The sequence below is a fragment of the Chaetodon auriga genome, chromosome 21 (genome assembly GCF_051107435.1).
Source record: "Chaetodon auriga isolate fChaAug3 chromosome 21, fChaAug3.hap1, whole genome shotgun sequence".
Lineage (NCBI taxonomy): Eukaryota > Metazoa > Chordata > Actinopteri > Chaetodontiformes > Chaetodontidae > Chaetodon > Chaetodon auriga.
Genome location: NC_135094.1, coordinates 16012748 through 16040110, shown reverse-complemented (window position 1 = coordinate 16040110; position 27363 = coordinate 16012748). Strand labels below are relative to the sequence as shown.

Genomic DNA, 27363 nt, shown 5'->3' with positions numbered 1-27363 from the left:
CATATCTGCGCGCGGAGAGGACCTTGCACTTTGCTCAACGTGTACTTGTACACACATACACCCTGATGTCACCGGCAAACTGGATGTCGACCACAGCTTGCAGATAACTTCAGTCCACACACTCGTCACGCTGTTTACGGCTCTGAAAAGTTTAAACACAGGTGACCGGCTCGTCACTGAGGAGGAGGAGGTGCTTCAAAGTGTAAATAACAGGTTGCAGGTTGTGTCCATACTGTTGTGGCCTCTCCTCCGACGCGACCGGCTGGTTGTTGCTCCCGGCTGATGTAAGTCTCCACAGTTCCTGCTCCACCGAGCGCACGAGCTCCAGCTCCGCGAACCTACGCGGAGCCACAACCCGGAAATACGAGTCATGGTACGGAAACAGATCTGAGCGCGGACTGTAGCTGGCTGTTCAAACCAAGCTCCCTCCCAGGAACAGAGTGTGTGTGGGGGGGGGAGAGTTTCAGGTTACGTAACGACGGTAGTGTCTACATTTAGTTGCAAAAATCCAGATTCACGGTCTTTCTTTCAGCTACACTATGCAACAAGTGAGAATCAAAGTTAGGTTTATAGCCAAGGAGGTTTTCACAGGTCCTACAAGGAATCTGCTTTGTTGTTTTGGTGCATAAGAATAAACTCAGTAAGAAAAAAAAGTGACACATAAGTGAGGACTCATGAATATGAAGGAATTGGAAGGAAGAGGATGATATGTGCAAAGTGTTGAGCAGGGAGCGTAATATTAACATCCAGGTGAGTTGTAGGAAGGGGTTTTTTTTTCTTTTTTTTTTCATATTGCTTACAAAATTCTTTATTCAAAAGCAAATTTTCCCTAAAGCTGTACTGCAACTTGTTTTATTAGAGAGGATCATAGAGACACACTGCTGCCTGTACTGTTCCTATTATATTCCTTTACTCATTAATACACAGTTATAAACAGACAATTGTTGTGGGGAGAAAACGATGGTAGCTTGATAAAATTGTAGAAATGGAGATTTCAATAAACATCTCTCTGACTGAGGGGGCCCTCCACGTCGATGATAGATCATGTAAGGGAATGGATTTGATTGGCACAGGTGCTGCAGCGGCTGTCCAATACATTGTTCTGCTCCTAAAAAGTTTGACATGATGACGACATGAGGCACTGCCAGCTGCAAAATGAAGATTTGGCCTCATGTTTCCAATGTATTTACAGGATATTGTCATGGGTAATTAAGAGTCTATTAAGCATGATTAAATGCTTTCAGTCAAGCTGGCAGCTCCACTTTATGGACACTGGAAACCTCTTTTCTATGCACTGGAAAATATTTTCTTTGTGCACTCAAGACAATTGGTAAATGGTCTCATTGGAGGAACTGACCACAACTGTGTATGACAGAATGTTAGTTTCTTTCATTCGTTCCTCCCATCAGCATTTTTCTCTGCGCTGAGCTTAATTTGTCATTTTATATTATTTTGATATGTGTGACTGCTGTTGAGTGTTTGCTAGGTTGTTTTTCTGCAAATGTGTCTGTTCCATCCCAAGAGTGTATCACTCTCATTTTTCATTAATAGTTCAGAAAGACTTTCTGTCTTGATGTTGCTGAGATTTCTGATTTAAGGTCTGAGGGAATAATTGTTAATGAACATCATACATGTATATATTATAGTTTTATTTCATAGTTCCAGGCTTCGGACAAAGTAAGGGTAGTAGTGTAGAGCCAGGCCTGGCTGATTTGTTCCATGTCATCTTTCCTGTTTCCTGTCTGCCTTTTCATCTTTCACTGTCTATTAAATGTAAAACATGTCACAAACAACTTTTGAGTTCTGAAGCTCAGTATTCAAACCGTTCTCTCTTGCTGCCGTCAGCAGCTGTGGTGCTGCCCACCGAGGGTTTGTAGTAAATCTTCTACCTAAGAGAATATTGTCCCTCTTATCACTTGTGCAGCATTGATAAGCCTGTTTTATGAGCGAAATAGTCTTTACTTTCAGACATGAGCTAGCAGGAGACTTCCACGTTATACTAACAGTGCAGTGCAGGGCAATCAAGTGTGTCTGCAGCTGCTTTTTAAATAGTGAGTTTCCTGTTAATGTTTCTTTCTGTGGGAACTGGGGGAGGGGGGGTTCTTACTGTCTTTCCTTCTCACACACACACACACACACACACACACACACACACACACACACACACACACACACACACACACACACAAGTTGTGAGGGAGAGGGCAAGTGAAGGGGAGGGGTCTTGGGCTGAGGAATATGCTGCATGCAGTAGATAAAGGGAGATAAAACATGACTGGTCAAACTTCAGCCCTCCTGCCTCATGTTCTCTGAAAAGGCCTGCAGAGTCAGCAGCTGACCAAAGAGACTCCCAAAGCACATGGACAGCACACACACATTCACTATGAATGGATGCATACATGCTTTACCCCCACAGCTGCAGCCCGCGGTAATGAACAGGAACATTCGGAAATAAAAAACAAATCCATTAAAAGCTGTGACATCTTTAATCATTCGACTATGTGGCCTTACTCAGCCCTTTGATTAGCTGATCACACATCTGACCCTACTGGAAGTGAAGTTTCAGCACAGGATGTTTCATTCTGGTTTTCTACACAGCCAGAGTTCAACAGTCTAAATCAATGTAACTCACACACAAACAAAAAATTATTGTGCAATGTGTCCCAATTAGACATTGCTACACTTATACTTAAATATGTTAAGCAGTTTTAAGTTCCCTCCATCAGTGTTGAACTTTTATATGTCAGAGAGGAAAAACTACATATTTTTGAAAAATAGTCAAAGATTCCCTGTCAATCATCTTCTGCTTCATCAATCAACTGGATGACTAATGACTAAAGCCTCAGTCTTCTGCAAGAAGACAGGTTTACAAGAAATCTCAAAAGAACACCGTCCATTTAAAAGATGTCAGATGTAAAAGGTGGTAAAAAAAAAAAAAAAAAATACCAGGTAATTAACCAACATGCATTTCAATAAGATTACCTGACATCGAAAAATTTACAGAGAAAAGATGTTTCTGCAATCCTAACTGAGTATATTTACTCATGTACTCGTAATCCTCTGCTACATTTCAGAGGAGAATATTGTTCTTTTTACTGCGCTACGATTATCTGACAGCGTTAGTCACCACTTTACAAAACAAGATTTTTGCACACATGATCCATTGTTATAAATTGAACTGAGCTGAAATAATATTATGATAATGGATAAACCTGTATGTCTATTCTGTCACAATGCATCGAGTTAATATGGTCAGTGTGTAACTGTGGAGGCAGATGATGAAATCCTGCATGCACACTGTACGAAGAGATGTTTGACTGACATGGACACAAATCCTAAAGTTCCTTTCCTCTTGAGGTACATGACCTTTGTCCACAGGATTTCTCAATAGCCTCCCTGACGTAAGTAACACACTGAGTTTCAATCACTTACTCAATCAAATCAAAGAATCAATAACTCCTGGTCCTCGAACTGTAAACAAGTGCAGCCTTTGCCCTTTGAATCAAACTTTGAGTAACACCTCATGCCTGAGGTGTGATGTATTCTTGTGTTTCCCTGCACTACAAAAGATATTTAACAGAGTATGCAGCAGACTTTAACTGGACACAACTCTAATTATACCCCCAAAGAATTTTCTGATTTAGCCTTCAATAGCAAGTTACTGTGATTTAATCTATGTGGGGTCTAATCGTCTGCTGATGTGATTAGACTTAATGGACTGACCTGTTTTCATCTGTTATAACACAGAGCATGTTGGCACAATGATAGCATGTAACAGTGCAGATGACCAGGACTGTGTTTACAATGGAACGCTCTGACGTCCTTTCTGTCCGCTCAGGATCCTGTATTTGTTTTAGGCTTTAACCTGACTGGGACGACCCCCGCTCTGTCCACACAGCTCCTGATGAAAGAGCCCATGTGACAGTAGATGAACAGCAGTAGATCCCTGCAATGCTGGTCTCATTAGCAGACACACTTTGGCCTCAGGTGGTCAATACGAAGTGAAACTGGCACTCTCCTGCTGCTGGGATGGGATTTTTCTTATTGCAGCAGCCTATTTATGCCATGTGTCTTTCTGTATTAAATCCACATTGTACTGATAACATATAAACAGGGAAAAGCTACATTTCCTTTTTACAGATGAAAAATGTAAATTATATTTTATATAAGAATCTTTGGCTTATTGAGGCCAAATGGTTGATACACCTTTGATATAAACATACGATTTTAAAACAACATTAACGTCATACACCTGCACAGGTTCACTCTGGTGCTGTTTGTCGCTTTTCTGTAGTTTGTCACAGCGGTTTGATTTACTCCATTTAATACAGCAGCGCCATCTGGTGGACGCAGTTAGAACCTACGGTAGAAGTCTGACGGTTGGAATCATTGTGATGTCTTTCATGACTTTTCATTAACAAAATGTAACGTGAACGGTTTGGTATTTGTGATTCTGTGTGAAAATGGCTAGCTTCATATGATAAGTTGTTTGTCACATATGTTATTACAGTTGATGTGATTTTTTTCTGTGTTTTTTGACTTACTATTATTTACTCATTTCACAAATTTCAAAGTTGTTTGTTTGTTTGTTTGTTTGTTTGTTTGTTTGTTTGTTTGTTTGTTTGTTTGTTTGTTTGTTTGAAAGCCATTTGCTGCAGTCTCACATCAATGTAATTAAAGAACAGAATAGCAGTACTTTGAATTCTTCATTAAATCCAGAGAATTGTTTTATCTGAGTACTAAGAATAAAGTTAGTTGTAGGACAAACAATTTTATAACACAGTGCCCCCAACTGTCTTCCATGAACGGATTACTTTATTTATATAAGAGTGTACCTATGAGACAGTTTAAGTATGTATGTATGTATGTATGTATGTATGTATTTATTGGGATGTGAGACCTAAGAATGTCTTAAGATAGTTTAGTGAGTACATAATAAGTATTAATAATAGTAAATAATGTACTGTACATTAATTACTATAGCTGTAATATATAATTACTATGTAGAATTATTATTATTATTGCTTTGAGTCTCCTTTTACACACGTGGAGGAAACAGTACCCTTTTAACCACTGTAACCTGAAGAATAACGCAAGTTTTCAGCATGAAATAAATAACAACATAGATAACATGCCATTTCATACAATTTCTTTGTGTATTTTTGTGCTTTCGGGGTAGCTGGTTAGAGCCAGCTCTATGATACTCTGTGATACTCCGCGTCTTGATATGGGAAATCAAATCTCAAAGCTTCCCAAAAAAAAACCACAAGTCCCAGAATGCAACAGGATCAGTTATTAAATCGGGAAAGTACGGAACCGTCTCAACACAAGCTGTACTTTCGTTTTCACTTTTTATGCTGAGTAACTGCATCTGTCTGTGTTGTGCGCGGCATTGAATTACACAATTGAGGAGTATATTATTAGTTTTCACCGCTTTGCTGAAGTGTTGACGCTTTTATAAACTTCAGTAAACCATTTTTCATCCGCTGAGACGACATGGCCTCTCTGGATATTCGCGTCGAGTCGAAGAAACAGGTGAGCGCGAGCGTCTGCTAGCATGACAGTGCTAACGACACCAACATTTTAAAGCCATTGTACAAACACTCGTCTGGCGTGTCGTTGACGCTTACAGGTGGGCAGCAGGTGTTCATGTAAGGTTTGCTTTGACAGATAGACGGACAGCAGGGGTCATACGAGGTGCGCAGGTAGTTATGAGGCAGTTAGCCCCAAAACGGCCTGTTAGGTTGAGCTGTTTTAACTGAGTGTCCTCCATACAGCTACACACAAAACATCGATAACATCGTATAATACGGACAAATCATATTATCTCTTCTTTGCAGGTGGATGACTTCTGCCAAAAGCTCACCGTGGAGGTAATTTAAGTCATGTTAGGTGTTAAATCTTTCCCACCTGTCCCATCCATTAAAGTCTTTCACATTGACATTAACAGTGTTAAAGTGTTATTATCGTTTTCTTCATTGCAGGCAGAACAACTGGTTTCCAAATTCTTCCCTCAGAAGATTGAAGAGCTGCAGATGCTGTTGAAGGTATTAGAAATGCTGGGGTGCAGGTCTCTGCCAGGTGTGTCTGGGGGCCATGTGGGTGAAGCAGATGTTGGGGATCCAGTAGTATGCAGGGGTTCTTTATTCAGTAATCCACCTCTGCAGTCATAATGTCTCAGTGAAATTAATTCCTGAGTTAGAGTTTAATATATTCTGGCTCTACACACTGTTCCCAAAACTTGATTAAATCACACATCTGATGTGTGAAAGTGTGTGTCAGTGTCTGAAAAAGCCGTCAAGAGTAACCTGTGTTTTCTGTCAGACGTCTTTCAACTGCGATGACCTGGCGTCCTTGAAGGCTCCACTGGACATCCCGATACCAGACCCGGCTAAGGAGGAGGCCAAACGCAAGAGGAAAGAGGAGGTATGTCTCACGCTCTGTAGGTTTGAGGTTATATTGTCTGAAACTTTGAATCAGCTCTTATGAAGAGAGCAAATACAAAAGACTCCTACCATGGCTACCAATCACTGCGTGTGTGATAGTTCTCAGTCGTTCAGGTCGTGGTTATCCAAGGAGGGTTGAATCAAGGGCAACTGGACTCAGTTATAGACTCGTGGAACTGTTTCACCTCTCATCCAAGAGGCTCCTTGAGTTCTAAGTGACTCTTTGGGAGTCCCAGGTATTTAACCTTGGTGTGGTCGTTGATGCCACTTGAGTAGTCAGTGCTCCCGCCTGTGTAATGGCAGTCGTTTGAGTCACCGGGGGTCAGGCATAAACATCAGTCCTTGAAGTTGTCACATGAGGCCAACTGTGAATAGTTGTTAAATTTCCTGGGACGGGAGGAAAGGACTGCATAGTTTGGATAGGGAGGACAGATGGGTTGAAAGACATAAAAATAGGGAAGCCATCCCTCAACAGAGGAGGAGGTGTACGACACAACTTATCCCCCACCTACAACGATGTCCTTTCATCCCCTCCCACGAGATTCAACAGCTATTCACACTTGGTCTCAGGTGACTCTAACGACTGCTGTTACACAGCCAGAAGGACTAACAACCCAAGTGGTATCAGTGACCTTGATAACAGCCCCACAGAGGTTTAATATTTAGTCAGAGCTGAAGAGGAGAGGCTGGATGAGAGGCTGTGTAATTTTCAATGACTGTTTTACAAATTGGCAGCGAGCGGGCCTTTTATTTGGGGTGATCCTTCAACCTTGTTAACATATCTATGGAATGTTTTTTTAAATGCCATATCAGGAGACATTTCGACATATTAGGGGTAAAATCAGCATTCAGTGATGGCTGAGCATGTACACCTTAGAACTGCACTGAACCAATGACAATCTCAAAAGCATGGTCTCAGACATCCAGCGCTTCATACGCCACATACATAACGAGCCAGTCTCATCAACTTGTCGGGTGGTGTTTCCTATATGATGATGTTATCAAGCCAAAGGCCTCTGTAATCTATTACATTTACATTTCTAATGTTGCAGAGAGCAGTACATTCAATATATGTCCATAATTATACTTCCTAAAGGAAGGAATAGGTGTAGTGTTGTATGAATTTCTTTCTAAATATGTAATTTTGTCGAACAGAGTTGAGTCTTTAGGGTTTTAATCAAAGCCAGGAGAGGAACTTTAAGGGATGGAATCATCCTGCAGGTTTTATGCAGCACAAAATCATCACTGCCTTTAAAAGAAAAGCAGAGAAGTCACTCAAGGATAAGATTCTTTTTTCACGCTTTATTCCATCTCTTATTTATACAGATGTCCCCTCTATTTTAGCAGTTGCTGCCATATTGCTCACATTTATTTAGATGAGGAAAGAGTGCAACGCTGCCAGAGTCACGAGTTTTATGTGAGGAAAAAATGGGTTGCAGAATATTTGGGCTCACACAGAAACTCTTGGGAACAATCTTGAGGCTGTTGGAGTTGCATTCAGAAGCTGTGTGCGAGGCGCAGGGACAGCTGGAAGTAGGTTACATTTCTTCTATAAAGCAAAAAAAATTCCAGCATTTGACATCTTCGTTTAGCCGTCCATGAAAAAAAAAAGAGAATCACGTGGGTGAGCTGTCTAAGAGATTAATAGGCAGAGAAAACTCTTTGACCTGCTGCCTTCTGTTCCTATGTTGCAGAAGGAGGCGAAGGAGGGGAAGAAAGACAAGGACAGCGATAAAGAGGAGGAAGATTCAGGTAAATGACAAGACAGAGAGGATGGCGACATGTGATGAAGCAACATGGTGATTGAATGTGTAAGAACTATGATGATCCCATGCAGTGGCAGTCAAATACTGTACAACATAGCCCCTTTATTAAACAAGGATATGCCAAAGAAAGATTGAATGGAGACTGGTGAACTATGATTATAGTGCACTTCAAAATTTGGAAGCTATAGTCATTCTAAAAACATGGAATATTTATTAAAAGCATTTTAAGGACAAAGCAGCCCCTGCCAGACATTGCTTTTCCACCTATTCCCTCACCAGTGATATTAAAATGAGGAGTCCAACTAAAACTGTTGAGAAAACAAAAGCATGTTAATGTGTATGTTGTAAATTGAAATGGAAAGCAGCTCTGGAGAAGCCCAGCCGAAGCAGAATATTCTGATGTGTTTTGTCCACCAGGGCCTCCCTGTGGTCCTATCTTCAGCAACGAGAGAGTGGAGAGCCTCCTGCAGGAGGTCAAGCCTCAGATCCAGACCCTGAAGGAGAAGCTCAACACGGTCAGTCAGTCACTCTTAATTAGTCTCTTAGCTTCACTTTTCATTTCATAACAGTATCACAGTTAGCCTAAGAGTTTCCCAGTTGTTGTTATTGTTGTTGTTGTGGGGACATTTCCATCACATTACTCCACTGTGTTTCCACTTCCTCGGATGGTGGGAGTAGACAAAGCTTTTGTGTTGGTTCTTGCAGCCACTAACAGAAAAATTGGCATGGTTGCTCAGAATGTCACCTTCACAGCTTTGTGTGATGAAAAAAGTAGTTGGTGGGTGTAACTCCACTTCTCTGAGTACACACATAGCTTCTACCTGCATTCTAACACAGCTGCAGTAAAGCACATTATTTTTGATATGCTAAAACTTATATTGTGGTAATGATATTGCAAAATTCATGTCATGGCGGAGAGTGAGACTGGTGAAGGTGATGAAACTGGTATATTTCCCACCCCTAGTTATTACCTTTTCTTATCTAGTGCACAACACAAATAAGAAATATGCCTTTAAGTAATGAAGACAGGAGCTCACATGCCATGTTTCAGCAGTGGTTACATAAATAGCTCTAACAAATGATATCCTCCCTTTTTGAGTGTGTTCAGACTTGTTTAAAATGGGACTCTGTTCGAACTTAGTAACAGCAGTAACTGAACACTATGACAAACTTGAGAGATGAATAAATTCAGATTTTCCTGGCAGGTGTCAATGTGGGTGCAACTCCAAATCCCTAAAATTGAAGATGGCAACAACTTTGGAGTGGCTGTACAGGTCGGTAACTGCTGATGGTTTGGTGAGGCAGCGTGTTGAGAAAGTGTTTGGACATTTGCCTCATGTAGTGTCCATTCTTGTGTGGAAGTCAGGATTAATATCTTTGTTCTTGTGCAAACAGGAGAAAGTGTTTGAGCTGCTGACCAACACACGCACCAAGATCGAGGCATTTCAAACCCAGATTTCAAAGTAAGAGCCCACACCACTGCAGCTGGTTTGTGGCACTTGTCACAGTCACTCTAACAAGATGCATCATCTCTGTCATCAAAGCTGATGTAGCTGTTCGTGGCGCTCTCCCCCCCTCCTCCCACATAGGCTGATTTTCAGTCAGATGATCAAATAGCATATACAGTTATCATATTATCATATATGTGTTGTTCAGTCCCAGTGACTCTACATACAAATGAAAGACAAAACAGTTCCTAAAAAGTGAAGCCAAAACACCTTCATCGCCCCCTGGTGGCTGCTTGCAGTACAGGTCATAAATCCCACCCCCTACATTTTAGCAGATGGGACTTGGGCCAAACTGGAAAAAATCCAAGTATGCGTCAAATACATTTCCCCAAAGATGGTTTCTGTCATGTTTTCTGACAGGTTTGGTTTTGATTAGTTATTTGATGCTATAAAAGGGGGTGTGACATCATGATTGTTGGGTGTTGTGACAGTTTAGTTGGGTGGGTGTATGGGTGGGACCTCAATAACGCGGCTACAGCTCCCAGTCACTACTGCACAGACTTTGGCTCCAAATGATGTCACCAGTGTGAGATGAGAGTGTTGCTGAATTCAAGACACTCATTTTTGCTGTTACAGCCTCACTTGGTCTAGTATGACCAGTAACTTACAGTGGCTAATGTTAGCGAATTTAGCTAGTATTAGTACAATATTGGCTAATATTAGCAAAAAAAAATTCTGTGTATGACATATTGCTGAGTTACGGACTTCGTTATGCTACAATAGCTTAGCATTTAGCACTGTCTCTTATCTGTCACCTGTAGCTGCTGTGACTGCTGTTCAGAAGTTAGTCTTAGTTAAAGACGGTCAACTAATAATATATTCCGTTGACAAGTGACTTCTTCTTTGTTTTGTTAGATATTACAGCGAGAGAGGTGATGCTGTGGCCAAAGCCTCCAAACAGCCCCATGTGGTTAGTATCTCATGTTGTGTATCTCGTTCAGCGGGGTTCATTGTGCTTTAACGGATGAAGATGAAAGATGTGGATGTTCACTGTGTACCACCAGCTGACTGTATGCTCTATGTGTGTGTAAAATGTTATGTCAAAGTTCTGCTCTGCACAAATCAGGCACATACTGCATGTACCACCTCTGAACTGAATGTTGTGTGCTGTCCACTGCAGGGAGACTACCGACAGCTGGTTCACGAGCTGGACCAGTATCAGTACTGTGAGCTCCGCCTTGTGGTCCTGGACATCCGCAACACATACGTAAGACACCTACACCCTGTTGTTTATTGTTTAGTCGGATTTCATATATTTATTTGTGTAGAAAAATCTGACAATGGATCAAAATCAAATTGTACAAAAATGTGTGAATACATGTCATCTGATTATTGTGTCATATTCGTATACCATGTTGTAATCATGCATTTTATTTTGAATAAAATTACCCCCACATCTATAAAACATTCAAGCCGTGTCCCAGCAGCGGGGACAGTGGCTAAATGGAATCATTCCTTCTTAATAGGAGGGTAATTAAAGTAATTGCTGTGCTTGTGTTAAATTGATTGGCGCTCCATCTCTCATCCATTAATCACTGTTTGTCTCCTTCCTCTGGCTATTGTCCTCCTCTGTTTGATGCTGTTAATGAACAAGGCGGTGCAGGTGATGATGAAAGGAGCTGTTTGACACGGATGCAGCTCTGGATTAGGGCGTCTGTCTCTTTTATTAGCGCCTCTAACCTTTCTGTCTCTTTCACATGCTGTCTGTCTTTGTTCCGTCTTTCTCGCGCTACATTTCCGCTGATGTCTCTGTCTGGATTTCTCTCTTCAGGCTGTGCTGTTTGACATCATTAACAAGAACTATGACAAGATTAAGAAGCCCAGAGGAGACGGGAAAGCTCTCATCTACTGAGACTCACTGAAGCGCACTCACAGGCTTTCTAACAAGATACAACTAGTGTAGTGTGACAGTTATCAAGTAACAATCCACCAGTTCTGACAGAAATGCCTTCCTTTTCTTTTTGTGCATTCATTTTGGTTCAGATTACAAAATAAAGCAACATGACTCTGATAATTCTGTCTGTGCTTCTTTTGTTCAAAGGGAAATTAAAATCAGGTGTAACTTGCATCGATGATATGTTGAGTTATGGTGGTGTTGTGACAGGTGTGTACTGTACCCAACCCTAATGACAAGCTGTGACCTGCTCCTGAGCTTTTAAGGTTACAATCACATCCCCGAATCGTTGGCTGAGGGTTTCAGACTACTGAGGCTGTTTATTGTTGTTCGTGGTGGTAAAAAGTCCCTCTCCTGGCAAACAGGTACAGCTCCAGCTCGCTTTGAGTCTGTACCATCCCTGGTAGAGTCCTCTCCATCCCAGGTAGCCCAGAGCTCCCCCCAGCTGCTGGGAGGGGAACTTGGGGAAGTGTGCGAGCAAACTCAGCAGCAGGAACATCCAAACAGCGAGTAGAAGTACACACAGGAGGAAGACGAACCTTAAAGGGCCACCAGGCGACCTCTGCTGAGGCTTTGTTAGAGCCAGGTGACGGGCAAAGACGGACATTTCCTCCACCAGCAGCAGACAGCACAAACAGAGGATGAGGACGTCCTGGGATACTTCATAACCTCTCCACACCATGTTGGCTTTGAGACAGGACGCTTTGGTCTGGTCTTCATGTAAGAGCAGCAGGGGCTGCGCTGTGGAGGCAGTGCCTTGGATATCCTGGGCGGGGGTCATAGGTTCATAACAGGTTCCTGCCGCGTCCTCCAGCAGGGTCAGGAGACGCTGACAGCCCCACCACAGCAACCCCACGACCCCTATCCGAGAGAGGTGGCGTAGGGAGAGAGAGAGGGAGGGACGGGCTGAGATGGAGAGAAGAAGGATGAAGGAACCTGTGAAGGTACAGGTCCAACCCCAAGTGGACTTCAGGAATTTCCTGTGAAGTAGAAATCAGTTTTTTAAATCCACTCAAATTTATTGTACTGCAAAAGAATGAAGGATGTCTCAGCGAATGACTTCATGATTTGTATAAGATCAAATTAAATAACCTCACAACAAATGTGTGCACTGAGCACGTGTCCAGTGTTTAATGTTGCAGTGCATCAGGTCATAGTGCTAACGTTAGCTAGCACTAGCCATCATAAGCTACTGGTCATTATGTGACCAAATAAGGCTGTGGCTGCAAAACCTCTGAGTGCACTGAATTGAGGCAGGGTGCATGTTATTGCTCATGGATTTAACTGTCCATTTATGAGACAAATCATAATAAAGTTTGGCAGAACATAAACATTCAAATGATCCTTCACTCACATCTGATCTTACAATGTGAAGCATGGTTTCTATTCATTGTTTACATTTAATACAGTAATGATATACGTGCCTGAAACCTGCTTAACTGCAGAATATTTGGTGTTAAAGTGCAATTAGAACTTCTAAGTGTCTTTAATGAACTCTTGGCTCATAATGACATTCAGGACAGACTTTAAAGGAGCAGGTCCAACTGAAAATCATGCAGTCACTATTCGTTTCCAGCAAGAGCAGATACTTTAAAATCCAAGGTTTGATGATGAACTTTTGATTTTCCAGAGCTCTCACCTGTACAGGTAGTGGTTGCTGTTGGCGAAGATGCTGTACTTGGACACCCAGAAACTCAGAGCAGGACCGAACAGAACCAAGCCAGACAGCAGCAGGTGGAAGTGTCCTCTGACCAGGCTGCTTCCTAAAACTCTGGCCAGTAAGTTTGTTACCAGCACCAGAGCTGCGTTCAGGAGTCTGAGGATGAACTTCCCCGGCAGTATCAGCTCTGCAGCCATCTTGTGTAACTTCTCCAAGCTGATCTCTGGCGTGAAGCCTTTTGAGGAGTTTTCAGTCTTCAGATCCATGTTTATCTTCTCTGTTTAGCCTCTTGATGATACCTTTGGCAGTTTCAAATTTAAAGCTGCTTTCCTCCTCTTTTCACTCCCTGTGGTGGAGTCCGCCTCACTTTCTTTTGTCTTTGAAAGGCACACCAGTTCTGCTCTGGGAGCCTTTCTACTTTATCACTGTCAGCCGTGCCGGAGAGCACATGGTTTATAAAAATACAACCCCTCTGTCCCCTTTCCCCTCAAAAGCCCTCCCCCTCCACAGCACAGGCTCGGAGTGTGGACATGGCTGCAGCTGCAACTGACCCCATTACACTCAAGACAATGTTCCAACACATTGTGAATTTGATCCCATTAGCTGTCAGCTTATGATCCAACTTGAAAATAAGCCTTACATTGTGCAAGATGGCTTAAAACAACGACTTTGCAATCAGACTTAACACTGCGATGTTTAATTATATTGGCGTTTAGCATCAAAAATGTTGATTCCTGCAAAAAGAATCAATCTGACATGAAACATCTCTTGGCTCCTTCTTTGGTTCTCCTTTAGTCTCTCCATTCTTAGAATCAGCTGTTGGAGCCAAAACTAATTTAAGTTATAAACTGTTGCCAGCCTGCATTTGGCGCCCTGAACAGCTGCGTTTCTCTCAGCACTTTCAGTCTTTTTTATTTCCAGGCCCATTCCTCAGGCCAGAGCCTCTTAAACCTCTTCAACTCCCAGAGCCAAATTGAGTAAATTTAGTCTTTCCACGGGATTTATGCTCAATAAAACACACTAAAAGTGTTTTCACAAGCGAGGACATCCAGTCCCGCTACTAATATAGACTCCAAATCCACACTAACAGAAATACTGCTGGAGTCCATATGTGAAAGGCTGGTATATTTGTTTTGTGTAAGTGACACAGCTCTTACATAATAACATGGAAGCAGAGACGCTTTAACATCATCTGCTCTCACTTCTCAGTTATTCAAATGCAAACTCTCTTTTTACTTAAAAGCTGCTAAACACAATAACAGGACAAGCATTTTTCACGACTTTGCTTCTTGGGTCCAGCTAAGTTTGCCTGAACTGTGAATTCCTCTCATTGAAATTGTAGCTGAGCTGGTTATTTCCACCACTGTGTTGGTGGCTTTTTGTAAGAATCTAATTTGTATGAAGCAGGAACACTAAGTGTAAATGAAACCAGCCATGCCAAAGAATCTCTGCCTAATTTTAGACTGCTTCCTAATGACCTTCAAGCCACTTTGCTATGGTTCCTATAGCAGCTAATTGTCAGTTATGTGCTGCTGCTAAATGCACACGTTGTGCTGGGCCAAATTCAATTTTCAGGACAAAGAAACTAAATGAAAACAATGACTTAAAAACTCTCTTCCACTGAGTATCTTGTTGACGTTTGTTCAGTGATTAAGTGAAGACGGACATTTCTCTCCACTTAGCTCACTGTTATCAGGCAATGAAAGTATTGCATTGTCTCCACGCTCCACTTAAAGCCCGACAGAGCTCATTTAAAATCGACTGACGAACGATTCCAGGACTCGACACGAACAGCGGCAAACACTCAGTAAAAAGCTTCAGCTCGTGGCGATACATTTAAAGAGAGGTTTTATTGTTCCTGTAAAACAACAGTCTGAGAGTGAAATATGGGCTTTGATATAAACACCTGAAAATTGCATATACAGATCAGTGTTTAAGGTTTGAGACACACACACACACACACACACACACACACACACACACACACACACACGTCTCCGGTACTTTCACCGAGCTGTAACCTCAACGAATTATCACTCACATTCAAATCTTTTAAACAGATCACAGGATTATATTGGCCAACAAACTACTCTTCTTTTTTTTTCTTTTTCTTTTTTTTTTTTAATCGATTCAGGGCTTGTGTTTACAGATTCGAGTGCTGGCCCAGGATCAATAATGAGACCTCAGACCGTCGCTGTGTCTGAATACAATGGATTTAGACTTGAGGTGGCCTAAAGAGGAGCAATCAGAAAATCGTTTTGAGTGTGACAGTTAAACAAACAGTGCGTCTGGGTCAACTTGGTATGCTGGAAATTTCCCACATAGGAAGGTGACCACAGGAAGTTGCCCCTGACCAGCTGACCGAGGGGTAAAGCAATGGTGAGCTCAGGAAAAGTCGCGTGATAGCCAGGTTTAGGGGTTGTGATTCTGGGTAATTGGCAAATCATGTGCTGCGTTATTAGAATATACTGGGTGTTTAAACGTGGACTTTGAACGTGACAGACCCTCGAAGCGGAAGCCGCTGTTCTTCATAACAGCAAAGTCAAAACTTAGTCCTAGTCGAACTGACAGCTATCCAAATACACTCCCTGATCACACACACACACCATTAAAATACTATACATTTATACAGAATTATCATCCTCAGCTTCTCCCTGCAATATCAAACATTGATTTTTATGGAACTAACTTCACATTAAATTTCAACAGCCGATTACGTTTAAGTGCTTCAGGCCAAATTCAGAAGGTCTTGACTTTGAGCAAAAGTGTGAGACAAAAACGAAAGGAAAACAGAAGCAGGCCGTCCCGCTGCGCCCTAATCTGCACTGAACAGCGTGAGGCTATAGTGCCTTCCAAATGAACACTTCAAAACCATGCTGTAGCTGTAATCATTACTATCCAGCATCAAATTTAAAAGGTATCTAAGTCCCTGCCAGTCCTTCCGAGCTTATTGTCTTCCTCCGATTGGGCCAGCCTGGCCCCTTTTGTGGTGATGTCACTTCCTCTGCCATCTTTTTCCTTTTGTCTGTCTTCTTCTCTTGCGCTCTCAAAGTCTTTCCCCTGTCGTCAGTCTCTCTCCCGCTCTCTCTCCTCCTCTAGGGGATGGGTCTGTCTGTGCTCCCACATTCGCACCGCTCCGTCCCACTGTGGACACAAAAAGGAGGATGAGGAGAGGGATCGGAGTCGAAATGTCCCGGTTTACTTCTCCTCAACACAAAACCTTTTACAATTTTTGAAAAGTGCTTGCTTTTGATTTAATGCAATATTTATGATCTCAAGCGAGACTCCAGTTGAACAGTTTGCATTAACAGCACTCACGGAGCTGCTGATGATGTTGTCCTCGTACGGGTGCCAGCTGACGTCCCTCACGCAAGCGTCGTGGCCCGACAGTCTGGAGACTACGGTGCCCGTCAGCACGTCATAAACTGGACAGACGCACATAGAATTCAATCTTTAGCTCCAAGCATATCACATGATTTTTCTTGTAGAAATGATGTCACAAAGAGTTCATCACATGACCACAGGCTGCAGACACGCGCAGGCACACGGTGACACTCACTGATGATTTTGCCAGTGGAGCAGCCAGAGTAGATGAACCTCTGTCCAGTGCTGAACTCTGGGGAGAAACGGCAGCGGATGAGGGTGTGCAGCACGCCGTGACCACGGTAGGTCATCACAGAGGTGTCGCCTGTCAGCTTGTGCCTCTTCAGCGCTGAAAGGGACAACAGGGCGGGGGGGTAAATTGACACAATATTTTCAGAAATTGACGGCTCTAAGAAAGTCAGAATTTATCTGAGCAGTTTATTAAAAGATGGCGAATTAATCTGTGTAAAAAAGTGGCTAGACTGTATTTTTTATTTTCTATTTTTAGGCTTCCCCCCCCCCGCTCTCTGCTCCATCTCATTACCTGAGCTCCTATCCTTCACCTCTCCTTTACTCCTTCCCTTCTTTTTGACTTGCAATGGTAATCACTCATTTCTTTATGCATGGTTTTAATACTGCCATATCCCCTCACCCTCACCTCACACACACACACACACCCATGTTTCACCTCTCTGTCATTGGCCCCCCTCTCTTTTTATAACATCATTTCATCTTCATCCCCTCCTCTTTTCTTCCTCCACTTGACCTCTCCTCCCTCTTGTCCTCTAACTCCTCTCCTCCCTCCTGACTCATTCACTACCAGTAGCTCCCTCTTTCCTCTTCCTCCCAGTTTCCTCCCCCTCCTCCTCACCTCTCTGGGGAACCTGCTGCCAGCGGTAATCCCAGTTTTGTTGGGTAACAGCCAGCCGAGAAGCTGCCAGGCCCTCTTTTGGAGAGAACTTCCTGACGTCCCAGAGCTTGATGGACTGGTCCTTAGAGTTGCTGATCAGATAGCGTGCGTCGCCCTGGCATCGCCGTGACACAGGTGACCAGATTTTGAAAGGATGACAAAACAAACCTCAGGGTTAGACCATTATACTAAGGATACTGTATACTGGGCTGTTAATGGCAGCTAATTAATCAACTTCCATCCAATCATCAGTCAAATCCAACTACCCGTGAGGATTTGGGGAACTTTCCATTGACAGATATGATAAAATACCAGCAGCATTCCTCTCCCACCCCCACCTTGCTGTGGATGAAGGTGACGCCGTCTCGATGGCCGGCCAGCTGTCCGACAGGCTGCGGTCTGTCTTCCCGCAGCGTCCGTCTGTCCCACACCTTGCACAGAGCGTCGTCACTGCCAGAGAAGAGCAGCTGGGACGAGCTGTCGGCGAACGCCACCGCATTCACGTCGTCTTCATGGGCATCAATCTGACGAGCAGAGACGCAAAAGAAAGAGAGTCAGTGTTTCTGTGTGTGATTTCCTTTGTGACAGCGTGTAGTATACATGCTTGTGTGAAAGAGTCTGTCTGTGTGTGCTTGTGCATGTCTGTGTGTACTTTAAAGTCGTGACAGAAAAAAAAGCAATAAATAAGATAGCCCAATGTTTCCAGAACTGATCCAGCATATTTCCTTCTTCCTTCTACATTTTCTGCAGTTTAAATATATAAAGAAAACACTTGCTTACACAAGTCATCGTAACTTTACAGTACTTTGCAGAAATGTAGTCATTTATTCAATATTCTGAAAGCATAAGGATTGTATTACTCTATTTTTATTAGCCATGCTAGCAGCGTAGCAGTCCACCACTTTCTTCCAGAATGAAATCTCAGGTGCAGACACTCAAGCCCCCTCAGGATAAATTGTAATCACAATGTTCTCTTAAATTTTTATCCAGCAGTCAATTTTTTCTTTTGTCCAATGCTTTGATTTATGATCTGCAATACTAATGACAGTCCATCAGTCTCAGCTGCACATATTACCGCTACTGTTAGAACATGTTTAAACTAAGATGGTGAATATAGTGAAGTGATTATACTTGCTTGAAACCTGCATATTAACATTGTCATTGTGAGCATGTTTGCATGCATATTAGCATTTGGCTCAAAGCACTGGTGGGGCCTCAGCACAGCCACACAGAGCCGCTAGCAAGGCTGTAGACTCTATTAGTCTTCATCTGTTATTGGCAACAAATCCTATGAAAAGACCAAATCCAACAATGAGTTAGTCCCACACTTTATACTAAGACTTCCCCCTATGGCTTTTAGCCCCAAGACCATTTGTCCTGACTGAAAACATAAATAAAACATAAATAAACCAAACAGGTCAAAAATATTACCTTTTAAATTTTTAAAAAGGCTCAAATAAAAGCAAATAGAGCATTTGTTGGGGACTTTTTTCACCCACCAATTTGGTGCTCTAGGAGGATTTACAGCAGCAGAACAGCGTACACGGGATCAACTCAAAATAAATTAGAGTTCCAATGTCTACTGAAATAAGGAAACATGACCACCCGAGTGACTCAGTGTTGGGTTTTTAGTAGTTTTTGGAGGAATAAAAGATAAATCAGGCTTTGGCCACAGGCATTACAAGTTAGTAGTATCAGTTTATTGTCGTTTTGGTCTTTTTGTGGGCTTTGTTAAGTATAAGACAAATTTAAACTGCCACCAGAATTCTCCTTGATATAGAATGGGGAACAGGACCAAGGTCAGAGATGAAGCACAGACACACAGATACAGAGGTAATGGGACGGACAGAATGAAAAAGAGCGTAAGACAGTGATGAAGCAGATGGTGGAGGCCAGCTACTGACTTCTACGCAGAGGGTGGTCGTGGGAGGAGGAGGGAGGAGGGTTTAACCCCCCCTGTCCCACTGCAGGGTGGAGCAGGACTCTGCTGCTACATTACAGACAACAGGGTGGTGTAAAACCTTGTGTGAGCCGGCACACTTTCAGGTCCGCTAATGTCTGGCTCACCTTGATCGCAGGATGAGGCTCAAGAGGTGGACACAACTCAGGTACAATCAGGCCCACAAGCAAAAGGCAAACAGGAAATGCACACACACACACACACACACACACACACACACACACACACACACACACACTCACTAACTAACCTTCAACGTTCGTTTATTCTGCTCAAGATCAAAAACATAAAGGCAGCCATCGTTTGCTCTGAAAGGAGAAAGGACAGAGAGAGACCGAACACAGTGTCATTCAAGGTTTCTTATCGTCTTCGGCTGTCAGGAAAAGGTGCTTGAATCTACATTTCTGAGAGAGATGTCAGTCCTCGTCTCAACTCTGTCAGCCACTGCCTTGAAACATGAGAGCAAATAGTACTCACCCTCCCAGGATCTCATTGCCATCTGTGGACGCAGCCAGTGAGAACACACAGAACCTCCTCTCATCTGGACTACAAAGCACAAAAGCACACACACACACAAGCAGGTTGACACTACAGCACTGGCATCGTTACTGAATCACAACTACACTGTCTACTGTATGTCATTCCACAGCAAAAAGCTTGATGAAGGCACATATCACCTCTTAAACAATGCTATTGTTCGGAGTGCTGTGAGTTTAATGGCAGCGCTTTGTTGAAATAATGAGCTCTCCAATTAAGGAAGGAACACACACACACAGTGAGAGGATGAATGTTGAGGTGACAAGTTCTGACATATCATTCATCCAGGTGGTAATGAAGGGAGAGGAGGGCTGGCTGGTACGGAATGATAGATTACCTGCTCCGTAATGCTATAAGTTACTATGAGGGAAACACTAACTTGAGGTCCAGGGCGGTGTGGTTTTCACTGTCTCCATCTATACTGCACAAATGAACTGTGGGGAAGACACACATCCAGAGCATAGAAATATTAGTATTAGTCTTTCCAATTTCAATCTCCAATTTGCAGACAGATATTGTCAAAAAGAAGACGACAAATTATTATATAGAGCATGTTTTCTGAATCAGTACAAAAAAGACATATTACAACATTTACAGTGCCAAGAAAAAGAGAGTGAAACCTTCGGAATTTCTTGCATTTATTTAGGAATTCTTCTGCCGCAAATCTAACTAGGAGTGGCCTCCCAGCCATGATGACTGTAAGGGGAAAATGAAGAATGCTATATGAGGTAAAAAGGCGCCTCAAGTCACAGCCATAGACCAAAAGGAGTTAGTGGAACAGGCTAACGTCTCTGTTCATGAGTCCATGGCAGGACACAGCGGAGGGAGCCATTGCTCACCTGAACTCTGCCAAAGAACATCTGGACACTCCACAGCACTACTGGGACAATGTTTTGCGGAAGGTTGAGAGCAGGGTGGAGTTGTTCGGGAAGAACACACAGCACTACATCTTGCATGAGCAAGATGTAGTGCTGTGTGTTCATGTTGTTGCACATGTTGTGCAAGAAAGGCACAACATATTGTCATGAAAACTGAAGGGGAGCATTATGATGTGGGGCTGCTTTGCTGCCTCGGGCCTGGACAAATCGCAATCATTGAGGGGAGGATGAATTCGCAACTGTATCTCAACATCCAACAAGACAATGTCAGGGTGCCAGGTGAAGCTCACTGGAGGCTGGGCTATGCAGCAGGACAATGACCCAAAATACCAGAGTAACTCTACCTGAGAATGACTCAACGAAAAGGAAATCTACCTTTAGGAGCGGCCCAGTCAAAGTCCAGACCTCAACCCAACAGAAATGCTGTGGACGAACCTCAAGCGAGCCCTTCACAGCAGACATTCAAAGAACCTGCTGGAACTGAAACTGTTTTGCAAGGAGGAATAGTCCCAAATTCCCTGCTGCCTTAGGAGGTTAGCCCAGATATTAAATCCAACGATTCACTTCCTTTTTCCATCTGCACTGTGAATGTCTGTTGGGTGTGTTCAATAAATACATGAAAAATGACAATTATTTCTGTTTTATTAGTTTAAGCCTATTGTTACTGTCTATAGCTGTGAATTTAATGAAGATCAGATGACATTTTAAAACCAAATAAAGTAAATTCCAAAAGGTTCACTCTCATTTTCTTGGCACTGTAGATCAACTAACTGCAACATGCAATGGTTAAGTTACAGAGACAAGAGTCAGATTTCTCCACTGCAGCATCGTAAAATTCATATAAAGGTAACGTGGATGGTTCTTGGGCGATCACGAGCTGTCCAAGCGTGACTCTTGTAAAAACAATACTAATTAGCATCATTGACTAATTGCATCGCACTGTACACAACAGGTCTCCAATCCTTACTGTAGTCAGACCAGCTGGAGTAGAGCACGTGATGAGCGTCAGGAGTGAAGCAGACATCCAGCACACTCCAGCCCACATCACGAGCCTTCACTGTTCGCCGTAGGTGAAAGCGCCCCCTAGTCGTGTCGTACAAGCGGATGTTCTGGTCTGAAAACAAAACAAAACAAAAAACATCAAATCATGGGTACCTGTAATCAAAGAATGGGGGGGTGTGGTGGTGGCGTCTGGGTGAGACCTATTGTCCCTCGCCTGCATTGTTTGCTTAGAAAACAGAAACTTAATTAAAAAGGAGCCACATAATTAATCAGTAAAGAGTAGTGGATATTAATGAATATGACTTGGTGCTACTAGATTAAAGCAAGTGTTTGCTTTACACATAGCTCATGTCTGATAGTTGACAATACTTATCTGTGACTACTCACATTCTGTATATGATATTACGGGAATGGCCCTGGTGACTTGGTGGTCTGAGTAATTTTAAACAAATGCTAAGAGTGATTATCAGATCTGGTTCGGTTCCTTGGGGTACTAATGTTGGATGTTGGTTATTTACCTTGGCAGGCAGACAGGAACATGTTGCCATCCTCGCTGTACACTCCACAGAAGGCTTTCTGCTGGTATGTATCCTTGTGGGACACGTAGTTTGGCAGAAAACTGCAAAGGAACAAAGGTCAATATTATTTGACAGACAACAGCACAAGTCCTCTCGTAAACAACATGTCACGCTGCAGATATTAACCAAAAATATACAACAATCACTCAAATGAAATACAACAAAATGTCTATATTTCTGAACGAACAGATTCTTACTCTTTCTCTGTGTCACCTTCTGCTAATTTGTTGAGAACTATTGGAAACGTGTAGAACTTGGACAACACTTACTGTGTGCGGATACGACTACACTCTCCGTGGGAAAAACTGGAGCCTCTACATCTGCCTTGTTCTCTCTAAAAACCAAACAGTTCATCAGAAAAGAAAACATCAAACTGGTCAACAACAATTGGGACTTAAACTGGCTGACATACACAGGTGACTCAAATCATCTGGGATGAAAATGATCTTGATTATTCAACAAATTTGCAAATTACATTATAGTCTGATCTCCAATACCACTTTTCTGGATTTTAGTGTGTATCTCTGTGGTCTGACCTCTGTTAGCATGTGGGTGAAACTCTGTCGACCTTTCAGGGCAGAGGAGGCAGTGGCCAGCAGGATCTGAGTTCGGATCTCACTCCGATCCACCTCATGGGTGTCGGGTTGGGTGTCCACTGGATAGATAAAACACAAAAAAGTCTTGGTATTAATCACCATCTGACATTAAGCTTTCAGAACTCGTTACATACATTTAACAGAATTGCTGGACTTTTCTACAACTGACACATTGAAACTGTAATTACACATTTCTACATAACTGACTGGACGACACAGAATACAAACAGGCAGAAATACACTGCCCCAAAACTCTGTTAATCAATACAGCTACTAATTTCTTATATTAAAGTGTGACATTGTAAGAGCAGCCACAAAACTGACATTTTTAAGATGTTAAACATTGAACACACTGATGAGAAACTTCTCAAGGTGAGACTCCTCATCACTAGATACACTGCAGACACACAGCGGCTGACAAAAAGAGGAGATATACAGAGAAATATCAGCTGTTTCTGAGTGGATAATTGTTAACGTTACTTATAAAAAGGAAGTTAAAAAAACACAAGAATTCTGTTTCATCAGGATGTCATCATTAATAACACCATCAAGCACATCGTGTTTAGGGAAGTAGTTTAAAAACACGCACACAGAGAGCAACCATTCACTGTATACTGCCATTAGAAACAGAGTACAATTAGCTGATAATGAACCTGATCAGCCACCGTCAGTAATCAATCCAAACACATATTATTAGACTGTAAACCATTAACAGACCAATAAATAACCACAGTCGATAAATATCCACCTTATCTTACTTTGGCAGTTACCTCCGGTTTCTCTGGTGGTGACAAATTGTTAAAAATATACATACAGTATTTAGATTAAACCTGCACTAAATATGACATATTAACAATTCCTTACATGCCCACAGAATCACATTACTCTAGCAACATGAGATAAAAGGCGTCACATGTCGACAGTCTTCTTGTCAATTCGGCATCAGTATAATCCATTAAGATAAACCGTACAAACTTCACAGATTTTGTTGCCTCAACTCCCTACCACTCTCCACTGGTTAGCTACACCGTTATAGTGGGAGACAACTGTGGGAATGAGAACCGAACCGTTTCACAAATTAAGATTTCTCATTAAAATATGGGCCAGTTGGTGAATTACATACACGCCAAATTAAACACTGACTCATAACACTGTTAACTCATCATCTATTATCAGGGGAAAAATGGGGCGTGTCAATAATGAGTTTAATTCATAGTTAATAAACGCTCTTCAACAACATGCTTGTAAACTTTCAAAAAACAAGTATGAATATTTAAACTCTAAAGTGTTTTACTGCTTGTACTTATCACATTATGTTAATTGTTAGCTAGTGGGTTAGCTGTTAGTATTTAAGGAGTGGGATAAATCTTGCACTACTGTTGATGTCCAGTGTGATGACAGAGACACAGGGAAACTTCAGTTTGATTATTTGCTGCGAAGCATGTAATTTTGAAAGACAAAATACGCAGCTTTCTTTTACGGGTACAACAGCCAGTTCAAGACAGGGCATGCCAAACTGGCCATTAGGGGCATTACAGGCACACCCTGTGGCATTCAAGACACTCCTGCCCGGCTATAATATCAAGTGAGATGCAATTCAGTTTTCTACCTCCATGCCAGGACAGTGAATAGTGTCAGTAGGATTGGTGGATTACCTGGTGGATTGTAGCGGTCACCCAGCCGACCCTCCCAGGCTCCATCACTGTCCTCATCAGAGTCTGAGTATGACTGGACCAGCTGCAGCCCTGTGGCTCCACTGCCATGGACCAGTCTGACCTGGCCCCTGCACACACAAACACCACATCAGTTCAACAATCGATGAATCCAAGTGATACAAATTATACATAATTAGATGAATATAATTACCTGCAGCAAAGGGTCTTCCTAAAAAGAATTTTACGGAATAATGGACTAATGGCTAATCAGGTGCTACAGTTTTTTCACTGAGCAGCTCCACTGTAACATGTGAGGGACCAGTGGCTCGCTCCAGGGTAGCTGAATGTTAGCTGAAGTGAGAAATGAGACTGCTACTTATTCATTTCAGCCCTTCCAGATCATGATACTCTCTAGCTCTGAGTCCTCTGCTCTGTTATTACTAGAGGCCACAGTTTTTCAGTTGTGGCTGTTAGGAATATTCAAAAATTTTCCCAGCCACTTTAAAAGCATTACAAATTAACCTGGAATAGGGATGGGAAATTCCCAATATCCACTTTAGCAGCACTGGAATGTAATGTTTCAATTATTTGTTCATTGGCAGAGAGCTAAAAACAGAGTAAGCTTTCCCTCTGCTTTGTACCATTTGAAGAGTGTCTGCTTAACGGTCACCTTCATAGCGGCAATTGTACGTGCAGCAAGTATTACTTCTTTCTGTCTTCCTCATATTTGAAATATCTACCTTAACAATCTCTGTTAGATGTAATCCATTTATGCTGATCTGCTGTCGCTAAACGGACTGGCACTGACATGAACTTATCGTTCATGACAGTTGGATGTTTTTCTCCTATCAGTTACAGCTATGTTGTAACTGAATCACGGTGGCATTATTCACATAAACAATAACAACACACCCAACTGGTGAAGTACAAAGTGTAATTTTCCATCGTGATAACATCAGAATCAGTATTTTAAACTCCTAATGCACCTCCTCAGTAGGTAAGCCAGCACTTCAGCTAAGTCAACGTCCTCCTCTGAAGCCGGCTGTCTGTCTCCTTGCTGCCTGTCAGCCGTCCTGCGGCCTCGGCTGCTGCTGCCGCTGCTCTGGTTTGGTTCTGCTGTCTCAGACTGCTCAGCTGGGTTGCCACTGGAAGAGCCCCTTCCACCAGACATCCCAGAACTGGACTGAGAGCCCATAGACTGAAGAGGGCCTGGCAGGGACAATCACTTGTGATTAAATGACGGTTTTAGATTCACATAGAGTACACCAGGTCAACACAAAGGCAGTGTGTGAGAGTGCATGTTAACTGATAACCAGTGGGGGAAAGGCAAAACAGAAGTTAGACAAGTTAACACTGGCTGCAAAGCACAGACCTACAGCAGCTAAATTGACATCAAATCAAGTTATCTGCTCAGGTCATTCTACTTCCACTTCTTCAAATGAACAAACCCCGTATTCTGCAATGAAGCCGATCGGGATATCTGCACTGTACGCTAGCTCATCACGATTAAGATGCAGAGGGTGATTTTGTTGCGCTAACTAGCTTGAAATGCTACATAACGTTAACATTACCGCTTGACAGTCAAACGGTCGTCTTGACAGCTCCCGTCAGTCCAGCTCTTTGTCGCTTCGTTGCGAACTTCACGTTGTGCCCGACGTGTAACGCGAACTTCCGCAAAATCCCACGTAGAGCATTTACTACACGAAAAAGATGAAGGTTTGACAGCTCGGTGTTTGTTCAGTCGGCTAGTAGGGCCAGTCCGTGAATCGCCATGTTGTTTACAAAAGTGTGAAAAAACCCTGCGCGTGCCCCTGGCCTTTCGCCGTCACGTGACGAGCACCGCTGTCCCTCCCGCAGCTCTACGTAGTAACAACTACACACTATATATATCCACATGTTCACGGTGCCAGTCAACAACTAAACTAAAACCAAAATTTCAAAGAGCATTTTACAAAACAATCATTAAAAACAAATAGACGGAGTCACGTATGTGGACGTATCATACAAATCTAGGACGCAGTCTACAGATGTAACATATTAAGTTGTCAAGCAAAATTTATAGGTTAAGCAATTAAAATATGTCACTGAGCATCCCACAGACGAATACCTTTGATGTCTTTTTCTAAAATTATCTTTGGAACAACTTCTGCCCCGCTCATTTCTTTACTTAATAGCACCAAGAGATGTGCTGATGGTGTCATTTGACATCATGTGGAGCTACTGCTTACAACAGGGGCACAAGCACAGTGGCCCGGGAGGCCCTGTGAGATAAGACTCTAAGAAGAGTCAAAGGATTCAGGCAAAGGTCCTTCTGAAACACATATTTACTTTGAAGATGTCACAACTGAGAAACAGTCAGGATAGTCTCATGAATTGTGCGTCTGGGTATGTGCATGGTAGGATGGGGGCGTTTGAGTCATCTCTGCTCAGGGGTCCATCATCTCATAATCCATACATGTTTGACATATACCTATACATATTATTTAGCTCCTACATAATGATCTCATCAGCCACAGTTTCTCTGACATGCCAGGCTGGATTACCAGGGCCCCGGGCCTGCGCCTCAGACTCACTGTGTTATTTTGTATGCAGTAATTTGCACAACTGTAA

The 27363-nt window shown here is 42.6% G+C and overlaps 3 protein-coding genes across 3 annotated transcripts; 1 reads left to right on the top strand and 2 right to left on the bottom strand.

The window, feature by feature from the left end:
- Window positions 1-5294: 5294 nt before the first annotated feature.
- On the top strand, window positions 5295-11732 carry psme1 (proteasome activator subunit 1). The gene is made up of 11 exons (XM_076721584.1): window positions 5295-5535; window positions 5841-5873; window positions 5985-6047; window positions 6325-6426; window positions 8141-8198; window positions 8630-8727; window positions 9418-9486; window positions 9608-9675; window positions 10576-10630; window positions 10841-10927; window positions 11492-11732. Exons 1-11 carry the CDS (start codon window positions 5497-5499, stop codon window positions 11570-11572), a joined length of 753 nt encoding a protein of 250 aa, XP_076577699.1. The 5' UTR covers window positions 5295-5496; the 3' UTR covers window positions 11573-11732.
- An 83-nt stretch (window positions 11733-11815) lies between these two features.
- Window positions 11816-13658, bottom strand: fitm1 (fat storage inducing transmembrane protein 1). The gene is made up of 2 exons (XM_076721583.1): window positions 13254-13658; window positions 11816-12594 (listed from the first exon to the last, which is right to left on the bottom strand). The coding sequence occupies exons 1-2, from the start codon at window positions 13538-13540 to the stop codon at window positions 11922-11924; spliced, it is 960 nt and encodes a 319-aa protein (XP_076577698.1). The 5' UTR covers window positions 13541-13658; the 3' UTR covers window positions 11816-11921.
- Window positions 13659-15114: 1456 nt separating this feature from the next.
- dcaf11 (ddb1 and cul4 associated factor 11) lies at window positions 15115-26556 on the bottom strand. Its single transcript, XM_076761700.1, has 15 exons — window positions 26325-26556; window positions 25740-25962; window positions 24754-24881; window positions 23039-23157; window positions 22772-22836; window positions 22443-22543; window positions 21890-22036; window positions 20424-20478; window positions 19985-20053; window positions 19758-19815; window positions 17886-18071; window positions 17509-17662; window positions 16834-16986; window positions 16593-16699; window positions 15115-16418 (listed from the first exon to the last, which is right to left on the bottom strand). The coding sequence occupies exons 2-15, from the start codon at window positions 25946-25948 to the stop codon at window positions 16341-16343; spliced, it is 1629 nt and encodes a 542-aa protein (XP_076617815.1). The 5' UTR covers window positions 25949-25962; window positions 26325-26556; the 3' UTR covers window positions 15115-16340.
- Between the last annotated feature and the right edge of the window lie 807 nt (window positions 26557-27363).

Bases quoted from the DNA above. Each gene is read 5' to 3' on its own strand.
- psme1 (XM_076721584.1), top strand. From the start codon at position 5,497: ATGGCCTCTCTGGATATTCGCGTCGAGTCGAAGAAACAG. The intron at 9,487-9,607 runs GTCGGTAACTGC...TTGTGCAAACAG, and splicing joins ACTTTGGAGTGGCTGTACAG to GAGAAAGTGTTTGAGCTGCT. The intron at 10,631-10,840 runs GTTAGTATCTCA...TGTCCACTGCAG, and splicing joins CCTCCAAACAGCCCCATGTG to GGAGACTACCGACAGCTGGT.
- fitm1 (XM_076721583.1), bottom strand. From the start codon at position 13,540: ATGGATCTGAAGACTGAAAACTCCTCAAAAGGCTTCACGCCAGAGATC. The intron at 12,595-13,253 runs GTGAGAGCTCTG...TCTACTTCACAG, and splicing joins AGCAACCACTACCTGTACAG to GAAATTCCTGAAGTCCACTT.
- dcaf11 (XM_076761700.1), bottom strand. From the start codon at position 25,948: ATGGGCTCTCAGTCCAGTTCTGGGATGTCTGGTGGAAGGGGCTCTTCC. The intron at 23,158-24,753 runs GTAATCCACCAA...TTATCTATCCAG, and splicing joins TGACCGCTACAATCCACCAG to TGGACACCCAACCCGACACC. The intron at 22,037-22,442 runs GTAAATAACCAA...TTTTGTTTTCAG, and splicing joins GTTCCTGTCTGCCTGCCAAG to ACCAGAACATCCGCTTGTAC.